The sequence below is a fragment of the Nymphaea colorata genome, chromosome 10 (assembly GCF_008831285.2).
Source record: "Nymphaea colorata isolate Beijing-Zhang1983 chromosome 10, ASM883128v2, whole genome shotgun sequence".
Lineage (NCBI taxonomy): Eukaryota > Viridiplantae > Streptophyta > Magnoliopsida > Nymphaeales > Nymphaeaceae > Nymphaea > Nymphaea colorata.
Window position 1 is genome coordinate 23442685 of NC_045147.1, and position 13945 is coordinate 23456629.

At 41.7% G+C, this 13945-nt stretch overlaps 2 protein-coding genes across 2 annotated transcripts; one reads left to right on the top strand and one right to left on the bottom strand.

The window, feature by feature from the left end:
* The first annotated feature begins 1401 nt into the window (after positions 1-1401).
* LOC116263002 (nuclear transcription factor Y subunit B-3-like) lies at positions 1402-4518 on the top strand. The gene is made up of 2 exons (XM_031642564.2): positions 1402-1994; positions 4452-4518. The coding sequence occupies exon 1, from the start codon at positions 1457-1459 to the stop codon at positions 1976-1978; it is 522 nt and encodes a 173-aa protein (XP_031498424.1). The 5' UTR covers positions 1402-1456; the 3' UTR covers positions 1979-1994; positions 4452-4518.
* Positions 4519-5732: 1214 nt separating this feature from the next.
* LOC116263379 (potassium transporter 5-like) lies at positions 5733-13095 on the bottom strand. The gene is made up of 8 exons (XM_031643102.2): positions 12875-13095; positions 11224-11449; positions 9822-10070; positions 9521-9571; positions 8525-8785; positions 7843-8010; positions 7502-7756; positions 5733-7085 (listed from the first exon to the last, which is right to left on the bottom strand). Exons 1-8 carry the CDS (start codon positions 13025-13027, stop codon positions 6154-6156), a joined length of 2295 nt encoding a protein of 764 aa, XP_031498962.1. The 5' UTR covers positions 13028-13095; the 3' UTR covers positions 5733-6153.
* Between the last annotated feature and the right edge of the window lie 850 nt (positions 13096-13945).

Here is a 13945-nt window from a genome sequence, read left to right on the forward strand (position 1 = left end):
GGCTGTTGGTTCACCCGTGTTGCAGTTTGGTTGCTTGCAGACCACACACAGTTGCATTTTCTAATTTTTTTTTCCTAAAATAATTCTATGGATGTCCTTCATTACACGATTGATTTTGTAACACTCCATGCTTAGGCCGCACTCTTTTAATGTATAAGCAAATCTCCTTAAATGTTTGGATAAAAATCAGTTGTTCAAAATCTTTTGTAAACAGTCAGTCCTGAAGCACTCAGTACAGTTTCATAAAAGAAATGGTTTCTGTCTGTCCTAAAGCAAATAAATTATGAATATATGTTACATAAGGATGGTAATGCGTGTGTCTGTTGTCATAGATATATATAACATTAAATCGAGGCTACCAATTACAGTCCTGCCAAGAACACTTACTTCTCAATTTATCTTTTCTCTCATAGTCAGAGTTGTTATGTTGGTAGCGGTCAGGATCTAATTTTCTGGGAAAGAGAGAGAGAGAGAGAGAGATTTGTTTATGCGATTGGATATGGTGGTGTTTCTTATAGACTGTTGGTGGGTGCTTATGTTTCGGTAGGAACAATGCTTAAAGTCACTACAGTCAATGGTGTTGGTATAGAGGGAGCCATTTTAAGCTTCAATGGCTTCCCTTGGTCTCATCACATTCAAGCAAATACTGTCTCCGAGGAGATGCATTAGTTTATGGAATCAGGACCACTCGTGCATGAAAATGGGAATCCGACTTCTTTATATAACCTCTCTTTCCACCAATGAGCAACCCCCTCCTCCTCCGCACCCTTTCTCACGCTCTCTCTCTCAAACACAGTGAAGGCGTTGCTCACATGGATAGACCCGTGCAGACAAATGCATTCAAAAGCACACACACACACATGTGCTCGCACACGGGCGTGCACATGCATATTTGCATTGCACACACACATCTCTCTCTCTCTCTCTCTCTCTCTCTCTCTCTCTCTCTATATATATATATATATATATATATATATATATATATATATATATATATATATATATATATATATATATATATATATATATATATATATATATATAAAACTGTGCCCAGGCTGCCACTAGATCCAAGTGCTAATCTGGAACTACTAAACAGCTTGATGCAGTTCAAATATGCCTGCGATCGTAGTATCAGGTCCACCCTAGCTAGAGTTCAGCACAAAAATTTAAGTTGGAACAATAATTTCCAAGCATTTTTGAAAAGGCTGTCCTAGCAAAACCAGGAGTAAATATTGACCTTGTTGACTTCAGAATCTGAAGACCGTTTCAATGTTTTGATTTTCTGCTTCATCTCTCCTCGTGAAGAGACTTTGATGCATTAAAAAAGGAAAAGGAAAAAGAAAAGGAAAGACATAAGCACACTTCCCCTCTTCACATATAAGCAAGTGGGGATGAGGGAGCAACATGCCTGAGCAAGACAGGCCAGGGAAGCTCCAGCACTGCCCACTAAGAGATGGCTCACTCACTAGGACGTAGCCATGACTCTGATGATTACAACCTTCAGGCTGCTGGCGGCAACGCAGAGGCAGTCGGCGACGATGGCTGCATCAGGGAGCAAGATCGCCTGCTTCCGATCGCAAACGTCGGCCGAATTATGAAGCAAATCTTGCCTCCGAATGCCAAAGTCTCCAAAGAAGCGAAGGAAACCATGCAGGAATGCGTCTCGGAGTTTATCAGCTTTGTCACCGGCGAGGCGTCAGAAAAGTGCCGCAAGGAGAAGCGCAAGACGATCAACGGCGACGACTTGTGTTGGGCAATGGGGACGCTCGGCTTCGACGACTACGTTGAGCCGGTACGCCGGTACTTGCAGAGGTATAGAGAGACAGAAGGTGAGAAATCTAATAGTACTGCTCCTGGGTATGGCAACCAGAAGGGCAGCAGCAGCAAGGACGGATCACCAAGAAGCAAAAGCATCCAATTTGAAGGCCAGCCTTCAAATCCTCACATGGCTAAGAGAAACAGCAACTTCTACTGACAGTGGTTAATCCAAGGTATATGATATCTCCAAGATTAATGTCTTCTGCTAACATGCTTTATTGCTAGTGGTGATTGTTCATTGTGATGCTTGTATGATTATTTATAGCATGATTTGCACCCTCGGGAGTGCAAAGTTTTCGTTCGGGGGTTGGGGGATCTCATAACTAGACTTTGTCTATTGATGTTTCAAGATTTCTCTATCATGGGGAGACACAGTTGTATGATTACTCGGTTGTGTGCGACAGAAGATTTGCACTGAAAATTGATGATCTTTTTCTTTGAGATAAAACATATCTGATCTGGGAGTTTAATTTTTGCTTGTTTTTTGTTATGCTTGAGGTACTGCATCTGATTAGGGAGTTTCTTTAATTTGTTTCCATAACCTCCTAGCAAGATTAGGGACCTTCTAACACAAACAGAACTGCTTGAGGTATATATCATTTAACCTCACTCTGCATGCCAGTCTCCACGGCTTAAATAGGAGCAAGACCCAAAATCATGGCATGGAAGATCCCTGGGGTCTCCAAGGCGTGAGAGTAGAAGAACCAAAATCATCATTCTGAACTCCCTAGGCTCATAGTTGTTTCCAAAGCTTGAGAGGAGCCAAACCCTACAGCACAAATCACAGTTAACGTTGCATTCAAGACTTGAAAGAGCAAAACCCAAGAAATAAAATGCACACCATGCTCCATTCTCATATTCCTTGCTTCTCTTCTTAACTTCCAACATCTCATAGTTTCCAAAGATGGCAAAGGTATGCAAAACAGAACCCGTGATCAATCCTTCCAATTTGAGTACATCCAACAGAAAAGGCAGAAGCAGGAGTTGCTGCTGCTGCTGTTACTGCTCATGTGGCTCCCTCATACTTCGGAATGACCATATCTAGGAGATCATATCGAGAGCCTTTATGGTATCCCTTCCCTCCCCCCATTTTTTTTCCTCTCAACCACTGTTAAAAATCTAAAAAGAAGGGCGAGTTCTTGGGGTTGGTGGGGAATCGGCCCAATTTCAGTTGGGAATGGCCTTGGGAGGTGCTGCCCAAAAAGAGGCAACTTGTCTGAGGTTTCTGAGGGTTCAAACCTGCTTCCCCAAGATTCTTCCTCCATGATTGCACGTGGATTGGTACGGACAAACGTGTCGACCACTAGACGGTGAGAGAGGGCATGGGATACAGGCGGGAAGGTGTGCAGCAGTGGCTTAAAACAAAAGTAGCCATTTCTGGGGTTTGGTGCATGTGTGACCTCGCTCCACCGCAATAAAGATCGGCCCTTAAATTGGTAAAGAAATGCCCGACCAGTAAGATCTCTCTTTTTCTGATGTCTCTCTCTCACTCCCTCTTTTGCAGCCATTAATTTATGACTCAATGTCTGCAGATGAATGTAAAATACTTGCCTTCCCTATCCTGCAAGACCAAAACCCCTCTGAAATAGATAACTCTAGCCGTTACAGAGTCTCTCTCTCTCTCTCTCTCTCTCTCTCTCTTCACCTGTAGTTCGCGTATTGAGCGAGGTTTGGTTTGGATCAAAGGCGCCTTATGAGAAGTTGTGTCTGTGTGTATGGCGACTCCCTTCGCTCCTTGGTATGATTCTCTAACTATTGCTGTCTGTCTGCTTCAATGCATGCTTAGTTTGCCTTTCCCCTTGAACATCTGCTGTTGGCATCTGCTCACGTCCTCCAAGTATCCTTCATACCTTTGATACATATGATATGGAAGGTCAACTATTTTCTGGTATTGGCTATTGGGATCTTGTATTTTGTCTGGGGTTCATTTAACAGAGATATGACAGTATAATATCATATGTAAAGGATGGAGTCCAACGTGCCTCATGTCAATGTGGGGGTGAATCGCCTTGAAAAGAGGACGGTATCCCAACTATGTAAATCCGGTCGATTAGGAACGATGATGCATTTAGCCAATCAGGACAATATGATGTCTGAGTATTTTCAGATTGCCCATTTCACCTTACTATTGTTCAACCGGACGAGTTGTCAGGGAATCTTATTGGCATACTAGTAACTTGAGAGTTAAGACCAGATGTATGATTCAGTTGTTGCATGACACAAATAGATGATGACCTAACCTTAATCCACCATCGCTAGATACAACCCTTCCTTCATTGCCTTCATGTGTTGATGATAGTCTCCCATGATATACGTTCTTCCTTCAGGCTCTAGCCATGGAACTGATCAATTTCAAGTGGCATGCACCATCCATGGCAAATGTTGCTCAGTGAAGGAATCATGCTTGGGAAAGAATCAGTTAAAGAAAAATTTTCTCAACCTTTTCACAAGCCATATAATAGAATCCACCCAACTCCTTCCTCATTTTTTCAGCGATTTTTTCCTTGAGTTCTCGTGTCAGTGCACAGCCTTAGATTTAGTTCATTGCTAATGACAGCCATTGCGTTTTGTTTTTGTCTGGATAACATGCTTTTCGGCAATGTACAAATTTTGATTTTGGTGCCCTACAGTAATTAATGACTGAAGAAAGTCACGGATAGAGGTGGTATAGTGGAGCAGCCATGGCCTTCCGGCAAGCAGTCATGGCCAAGTGCATATCACTGTCACTTTCCCTCTCGCAAGCCACAGTAGTATATCTTCTTTGTCAAAGAGGACCTCAGGGCAGGGGTACTATATTCCCATGAGCGTTCAAATCAGAAACTTCCCTTTAAATTTCAGAGGGAAGGAAAGGAATTCTATATTTCCCTACTGAATAAATGGCTCTCGCTGCTTCGATTAACAGTTTTTCTATCTATGGTTAGCATGAAATGAACCTTTTTTAGCTCAGCAAAACAAGTTTTCAGTTTTCCTGATGGGAAAGAAAGAGAGAATATATGGCCCTAATTAAGCATGAGTTAGAAATTAGGAATGGCATATAGTATTTCAATTCTTTTTCAGCTTTACTGAAAGCTATGTGATTGGTCCTTTGGAGGCGAAAATTTAATTTAGATATTTTTTAAGCTATTCTTTGAATGTAATCTTTGTGCGATGCAAATGTCTCTTCTTGAAGACGCTAGATTGTACAACCATATCAAAGGAGGAGTTTCGTTTACTTGTCTTGTAAATAAGCACAAACGCAAGCTCTGTGCTGACTAGTTTCACCTGCTCCACTTTCTAAAAGCTTGTACCTTTGCCACAAGTTGGTCCCGAAGGTTGTTAGATTCCAAATATTTTTCCTTTGGTGACTTATTAAATTAGAAAAAATCTGTTGTTAGAAGGATAAATCAAGCTCTAAGCATTATCTTTTAACAGTTTGACTCTTGCTAAAGAAAATAAGGATGAAAAAATTAAATATGTTCCTGGTTGTTATTTTTATTCTCCTGAGTTCAACTTTTAGGTCGGCAATATATGTCCATGCTGAAACTCTACATAATGTGTGCTGTGAAAATAACCGGAGAACGAAGAATGCATTTGCGCATATGAGAAGGGGAAAAAGGTGCTTGTTCTTTTATAAGAATAACATATGGAACATGTGCAATAAGAGAGTCTTTGATTCTAGGGATAGGTGCTACGATGACAGTTTATCTTGAATAACTTGTCATGCGTGAAACTTATTTTGGACAAGTTGTCCTTTGATCTGTAATTTTGTGGTGTTTGAAAGTAGTTTTTTCCCAACCTTTGGGCGTGGGACAAATTTTACCACGCTATAACGTGAAATTGAGCATTGCCTCTTCCATTTGCTAGAGCGTAAATTGGAGGTTCATGATTGAGTGACAACATCAGTCAAATGCCTAATCGATCAACCATGAAAAGCCATTAATGGAAATATTTCCTTACTAAAAGTAGCTAGCCATGGAACAGGTCCCGTTTGACAGGCTTAGGGAGATTGTTCTCTGGCTATACAACAGTCCCAGCTTAGTCCCTCGGGATCAAGGCCGCAGAAGGGGCATTTACCTCAAATGCTTACATTGCGAGGAGACAATTGTCGGTACAGCAACTTAACTAAACCAGCGCATCTATGTCGGTTCAAATGTTGACAATGCTAGCATGCTTGTACTGAAAACATTATTACAAATAGCTTATGTTATACGGCTTGCATGTCTTGAACCGATAGACTGCTCCACAAGAGTTTCAAAGCTCGAAAATACTGAAAATTTGGAAAAGAATAAGACGACAAACTCATACTGATGTGCTCCACCAGAGTTTCACCATCGCTCCCACTTGTTTAAGAAGTTATATCTCGTATGTCATCCCCACCTTCAAAAGTCGTCGATGCGGCACAGACAAAACCCCTGCACCTTGCCTTAAGTTCCTCCTCAAGATGTTGTATGCATAGTCAATCACCACCCTCTTTCCTAATGAAGATCCTTTGGCAGCTACCACCTCACTCTCTCCCAGTAAGTACACAACACCACTTCTATATGCGTTGTGAACCAGCTGCAGCTCTTTCTCGACTTCCTCTTCTATCTTGTCTTCAGCAACTTCTCCTTCATCTCCGACACTATTGCTGCCCTGCATCGAAGCACTTCTTCCATTGGCCTTCGCAGAGAACGTAGCTTCATCCTTTATGAACTCTATCAACTTCTCCACCAACATCTTCTCGAACGAGCCATGCTCTCCCCTTAAGTCAGTGTAGCCATATCTCACAACACAGCGAAACACAGCCAGCTCTCGCTGCCCAATCCGCCGAAAAAGGAACCTCTCTTCCGCAGACACCTTGCTTATGGGAAGGGATTTTATTGATACGAAAACGAGAACTGAGTGCAGTGCAGGCACATTGGAGATGTACTGAGTAAAGATGGGAGGAATGCCATGAACTAGCTCTGAACAAAAGAGGCCTAAGCCGGGAAGTCGACGAAAACCCGGTTCCGCGGCAACCTCGTGAATCTTTTCTGGTGCGACCTTGTTCTCAAACTCGTATAGGTACTTTTTACGATACACGGAGTTCCAGATGTACATGATAAACATTAGTACAGCGGCAAAGGCTAAGGGGAGATAACCACCTTGGTCGAACTTATAGAGTACCGAACTCAAGTAGAACAATTCAACAGAAACGAATACTGTGATGTAGGCGACGACCAAAATAATATTTGTCTTCCATATCATTATCATTATTAGAACCAAGAAAAGAGAAGTGAGAAGCATCACGAACACCACAGCAATGCCTGACCAAAAACTTATGTTAGTTCATTTACCTTGTTAAGCAAAGCATGCATATGCACGCACACACTTATAAGATCATAAACAATGCTTCATCCTTGATAACCAATTTAAGGACAAATTTGCAGCAGAAAACATTGACATTAGAGTTTGCGTTGCATGGACTTGAAAACAATTCTGCAAATATGTTCATCAATCTACTTAGGAAGAATATCTCGCGTTCTATGGTCAAACAGGTTGAAAAAACTGGATAGCATGATCCAAAAGAAATGCCACTGACGTTACGGAACATATGAAACCTATCACCGTTCAGATTTAAACGGCTGTTTTAATGTGATTCATGCTAATTGATGTAGAAATTCCACTAATCACATTTAAAAGCAGGCACTATACTGGCATTTTAAAGATTCAAGAAGCATACCATAAGCATTTCCTATCTTGACGGTATTTTTGAAGCCCAAGGTGACGGCCACACATGCAACCATGAGTAAGAAGTTGACCTCAGGAATGTACACCTGTCCTTCATACTTGGTGGATGTGTGCACGATCTTCACTCGTGGGAAACAACCAAGTGAGACTGATTGCTGAATGATAGAGAAAGTGCCAGAGATCATTGCTTGGCTGGCAATAACGGCTGCCGCAACGGCCACGATGAACATTGGCCAGTACAAAGGACCTGAATAAACAAGCAGATGATAGTAAGGTTTGCATAGAACGAATGAGCTATAGAAATACAATAGAAAGTGACAAAGATCTAGCAACCTGGTATTGCTTTGTAGAAAGTCGTGGCAACATCCAATGGATGTTTGCGTAGGTAGGACGCTTGGCCAGTATACGCACACATTAATGAGGGGAAAACAATAGAACACATGCTTATTTGTATTGAACGGACTGTGAAATGACCGAGATCAGCAAACATAGCTTCCGTGCCTGCATAACAGTTACCATCATTATCAGAATACGTGCTATTTGGAAATTGGCGATGTGATTTAATCTTCAATTATAAATCTGATAGCAACTACTACCCTCTCAAGGTTTGCCCACTTCACCTCCCTTTGTGCATACGCTGTATCTACGTGTGTAAGTGAAAAAACCTTCTCAAAACAGAAAAGACGCAGAGATGCACAAGACTAATGAAGGAATTTTCAAACCAGAATATCAGTTCGACTTCCTTCACGAACTAAAGATATACATAAAACCCCCGATGGATGAGAATGATCATTTCAACATTGCAAGACGAAAAAAACTCCTCCAACACTCTGTTGGAGGGATACAAGTCAACCACTATGTCAGGAAAAACCGGGCCGTAACAGAAACAAACAAAGAGAACCAACCGCCCATAAGAGAACCTGGTGATCAACAGAGACTATCGCTACGAGATCAGCAACAAAATAAAACGGAGGCATCAAATAATATATTAGACACGAGAGAGAGAGTCGTTTACCCGTAATACAAAGGACAACCCCACCAAGAGAGATCCACGCGTCCTTCTTGTTCCTCCTAAAGTAATCTATTATGTATTTGGGATTGACGGCCTTGATGACCAACGGGTCAAACTTTACGAAATTGTATATTCCGATCAATCCGATGAAGAGAAACCAGATAAAGATTATGGGAGCAAAAGTATAACCGACCCGATCTGTTCCAAACCTTTGTACTAGGAAAAGAATAATTAAAATCACTGCCGAGATCCATGCTATCTTCTCTGCAAAATCAATTAAAATAAAATGTCACTCACTATTGAACAGTCGATATTCTAATTATAACACCAGCTAAATAATTACTTTTGTTCTAACGTGGGCAAAAGAAATTCCAAGATACGAAGAAAGCAAGGAAAGCATGGAAATCAGTTACAAAAATGTTAAACGGTCGCGGTTTCTACTACAAAACCATAAGAGAGATTCAGCAGTACAAGATTTACCTAAAGATTTCGACGTTTTTTCAAAAAGTGTGAGCAAAACAGCAGAGTGGGTAGTCGCTAGAACCCTATACGGGGGATGCAATAGCATAGTTCAATTCATGCACATGCTACAGTCATCCGAGCCTATTCAAGCCTACAAGTAACTTCAGAGGAAGTTGTCTGGGCTTGACTCATTTAAGAAAAGAGCTTGGATAGATAGATTCATCTTGACTTGGTTGATTTTTGAATTGAGTCGGCTGGAGTTGCTCAACTGGAAGTGGTCCAGTGGACCCTTAGAACGGCATCCTGTCCCCCGTTCCTGCGGAATGGAGTAACGGGCTAGAATAGAAAGTCCAATATCGTCCATGCCGTTTTCGTCGAGCACGGGGACTATGGCGTTCTACGGACAGCCGTCTTGAGCACTATTAAACAAGCTCTTATTATACTTTCGTATAACATCGTCACACGAAAAGAAAGAAAAGGGAAATGGAGCTCGAATCCTCGCACTTTCAGTTCTAAAGAAGATCATAAGACAATCACCTTGAGTCAAGGATGGAGCCTTTTGCTGAATTCCTCCGACAGCTGACAGCACTGCACCAGTTTATTCAATCAGACAGAATAGTCAAAGGCTTTCAGAACATATAGGCTATTTGTCATTTGCCAAGAAAATTAACATATTTATAAATATGTTAATCCTCTACCATCTGATGCAAGTTTAGCAATCACTACAGAAAACCTAACCGTTAAACGAACTGCAGACGGCTACACTTAATCGAATAGCTCCTACATATGACTTGGGTGCTAACTTGAGCTTGTTTTCTCTCTCTGAGATATTATATACCTGAAATGCAGGGCGTGAGGACGCCGTCACCAATGACCATGCTGGTGCCGAGCATGGTGATGAGGAGCAGGGCATATTTGGCGAATGTGCTGCCCTCGAGCTTCGACCTTAGCTTCGAGGCCCTCTTCATCCGCGTGCTCGGCAGCTCGAGGCGAAAGTTGGAGACGTCCTTGTCCTCGGCTTGCTCCGTGGGAATGAACCCCACCTTCGCGTAACGACAGATCAACGAGTACAGCGCAAACGTGCCGCCTAAAAGAAATATGAAAAGAGAAGAAAACCTAAGTTTGCAGCCATTCAAAAAGTGAGTCGATCGTTGAAAGCTGGACCCTTCTGTCTCGCTTGTTAAGATTTAATCTTACAAACGGATAATCACTTCTAATTTGATAGGAACTGGGCATCAAAATTGTCTGTTGTCTTGAAGAATTTTTAATGTTTACGTGTATTCTCACAGGCAGAATCAAATAGACCCCCTATTGACACATGTCACATGGCTCTCTTGGTCTCACTTGGAGGGCCTGGCCAGTGTCATAAGGGGGTTTAAGCATGAGAAACGGCTTAGAGATTGAGTTGCCTATAAAGGGTTGTGCATAGAGGGAAAAAAACAAACAGAGGATGGAGCCACTTTCAAAAAATTATTGTTCATTTTAAACTTTTGAATTTTTTATTACCTCTTTCTGTCCATCTCAAATGTTTTTTTTTTGTTTAAATTTGTTTAGCCATTGTATGCCTCTATACGTAATTTTTCATGCACAATCGTGTGCACGTAAGCCCTCTATCACGAGCCCATATATAACCCGCACATAAGCTATAACCCGTTGAAAATGGGTTATGTGCACACCTCGTCCATGCATAGAGTATGTAAGGACCGTTAAACATTTATACATATAAGTTTTTGAAAATATCTCAATCTTCTTTTTTTTTTTGACCTATGCTTTTAGGTCACCACATATGACCCTTTCAACCGGGAACATTCGATCTATCTTGTGTCGGAGGTGTCAAATTTTAGGTGGATGAGTTGGCAAAAGGAAAGACAAAGGGAATGTGGAATTTTTTTTCATTTGGCCACGAAGAACACAATTTCCAGGAAAGAACCTTACTGTTTTCGAAAAAGAAGACAAATGACGTGAGAGACGACAAACGGTGAGGATTTGACCTCCCACGAACTTCAAGTTCTTATGTCCCGCAGTCGACGACGAAACGTAGTTTTTGTGGGTAAGGACTGAGGACGCATCTTCTTCGAAAATAAACGAGAGTGCGTTATAGGATTTACTTTTCAAATAACCATGCGGTTAGAATATGGTAAAGGGAGAATTCAAGATCAGCCTATAGAAGTTTGACACTCTTTCTTCAACGAAGATGACGTCCACAGGGGGCGGGAGAGAGAGAGAGAGAGAGAGCAGACCATCGCCGTTGTCGTTGGCCCAGAGGACGATGAACACGTATTTGCAGACAGTAATAAGTGTGAAGGTATAGATGATGAGGGAAAGAACTCCCAAGATGTCGTCGGTGTCCTTGATCCCGTTCGTGAAAGTGCTTGAGTACACGTACAGTGGCGATGTCCCTATGTCTCCGTACACCACGCCGATGGTCTGGAAGGCCAGTTTAAGGATCGTCTCCCAGCTCGGGTCCTGCAAAAATCATTTTGATCAGTCCATTAGATGGTGCCTATGAGAAAGTCATCTTAAAATTGAAGGGTAGTAAAAAAATAAAATCGTAGTAGTCTCATACAAAAAATCGAGCAATCAAGAAAATTTCTTTTGCTTTAAACAATATCAATTGGGGTCTTGTCTCCTTGCTTTCAAATTTAAAACGCACACACACTGCATATATAGACTAAGCATTTGACTTCGACCAGAAAAGGATAGAAACTGATAGGTTTGAAAAATACAAAACCACATTCGAATTTTTGTATGTGATATTCGATTTGGATGTCTATAAAATACAAATGTCTATGGAGAAAAAAACCTATACATTAACTACATCAGATTGCCAATCAGGCGGGAATTTTCCTATCAAATACAGTTATCTATATTTGGATTCAAATAGAATATTCAAATACTTTTGGACCATTCACATCTCCACAGATAGGCCAGGTAAAAAATAAAACTCAACTATCTGGATATTTACTGATAAAAGGCAATACTCTGAGTTTTCTTTTCTTCATAGTTTCATATGTGATTTATTTTGTATATTTGATGTTCCAGACATTTTAGGAAAACGACAATATTTTAGACTGTCAAAAGTTTCCTGAGAACAAGATTTTTTATGTTAGTGCAAACTGTTTAAAAGAGAGAGGGGCAAAGCCCTAGTCATGTATATATATTGAATATGACGATTGCAATGGACTGATAGTGCAAAACAACAGTTGGACAAGAAAAATTGTAAGGGAGCGAAGGACACGATATTTTCAAATTCTTAGGCGGAGCTTTGCAGAAGAAATTTAGAAAACGATCATTCTCTCGGTGAACTGCACAAGAAAAGGTATGTAGAAGAATAGAAACCTTTCCGTTGTTCGGTTAGAAAAAATAAAACAAAAATTCTTTGATGAATTTTCAGAAGACAAGTTAGGCTTCGTTTCCCGGCCTTTTGTCTTTCCAAAAGAACCGCCAAAAAAACCTAACAGAAAATAATAATGTCGATGCACTCCAGCAGGACAAGAATATTCCAGCAGCTGCTTTGCGGAAGACAGGAAAAGAAAAATAACAAAAATCTTTGATTAATGAGAAAGCCTAATTGACTTCTCGGATGTTGAATTCTTGAAGGAAAAAGCAGTCCATGAAAAAAATTTAAGAAAAAGAAGATTTTTTTTTTTATCAAAGAAATTATGCAAGTAATTTCAATCGACTAAACTTAATAACTACGTGAATCGCATAAACCTGAAACGAAGTCGCGTAATGGACCGGAATTCAAAGGAAGAAGCACTCCATGAGACGATCGAATAGGAAACTATCGCAATGTAACGGCAACATGCTGAGGAAAATCAACATGGAATTAGAAGAGCGAAACCTAGATCGAAGTCTCTTCAGCTTCCTTTCCAAAGGAGAGTTCCTCACCTTGCGTGCATGGCCGCTCCGTCCGGGAATCTTCCCGGACTCAAGGGCCAAGGAGTCCAACCTCCTCAGCTTCCCCCAGGAATCCATCTTTCCCCGCAGCTCGTGGCCATGCCCCGTCTCTTCCCCCGCCTCCACCACCGCGTTCCCAGGCATTTCCTGAAGGGAAAACCGGAAGAAGATCAAAGGACCTCTAAGAAGAAGAAGGGCCGAAGAAAGAGCGAGTGAACACTAGAACGGGAAGCTCGATACTCGTCCTTATATAACGCAAGAAAGCGTGTGAATCCTTTGAAATACAAGCCCTATTACTTCCTTGCTCGCCAACCGCCATCTGGAGGTTAGTGCCAGGTGCCTTCGGGCGCTTCCACGACTATCTTTCTTTTAGTGGAAACGCACGGGTCTACTCCTCGGCACGAGAGTCTTGGCCAAAGTCTTCTTCACAAGCTTGCCGTTTTTGCCCTCTTCGGGTTTGGGTTGGATTGGAAACCAAACCACCCAAACCCCAGCTGCGATTGTTCCGAAGGCGACTGCAGGGGATCGGATCGGGTTCTATCTCACCCAAAGGAAGAGACAATTTCGCCACTCAGAAGAAGGAAACCAGAATCAGGGGTAATTTCGTCAATAGAGTTCCAGTGACGTCCCTTTGTACACGTCAGGTTTCGGCGCGCTGTTCGAATCCACTTGCCATGTGGGTCCGACTCCAAGCCGTCGGTGTTGATCTCATCTCTGGTTCTCTCTCCCCACAGCCTTGACCGACGGTGTGGGAGGTGAGTTTGTTACAGCGTGACCAAATCGTTTTCTTCTTCACCTGTGCTACTGCGGGGCATGGGCGCGGTTGAAGACATGGAGCTTTTGACGTCTCCTAATAACAGCCCCTTAGTATATATATATATATATAATTAAAACTAACATAGTTGGTAAACTCGTGACTAGAACTTGCAGATGTTGAATGAGTGAGTTGATTCATCCATTCTGTGAGTTTTCTTGCAAACTCGGTTGAGTTTTAAAATAACTTGATTCGAACGAGGTCAACTTTAACTTGTGGTCGGTTTTTTTTAGTGATATGAGGTAAGT

Coding starts and splice junctions, on each gene's coding strand:
- LOC116263002 (XM_031642564.2), top strand. CDS start 1,457: ATGGCTCACTCACTAGGACGTAGCCATGACTCTGATGATTACAACCTT.
- LOC116263379 (XM_031643102.2), bottom strand. CDS start 13,027: ATGCCTGGGAACGCGGTGGTGGAGGCGGGGGAAGAGACGGGGCATGGC. Junction 11,450..12,874: donor GGAGCGGCCATGCACGCAAG/GTGAGGAACTCT, acceptor TGATTTTTGCAG/GACCCGAGCTGGGAGACGAT. Junction 9,572..9,821: donor CCTCACGCCCTGCATTTCAG/GTATATAATATC, acceptor AAACTGGTGCAG/TGCTGTCAGCTGTCGGAGGA.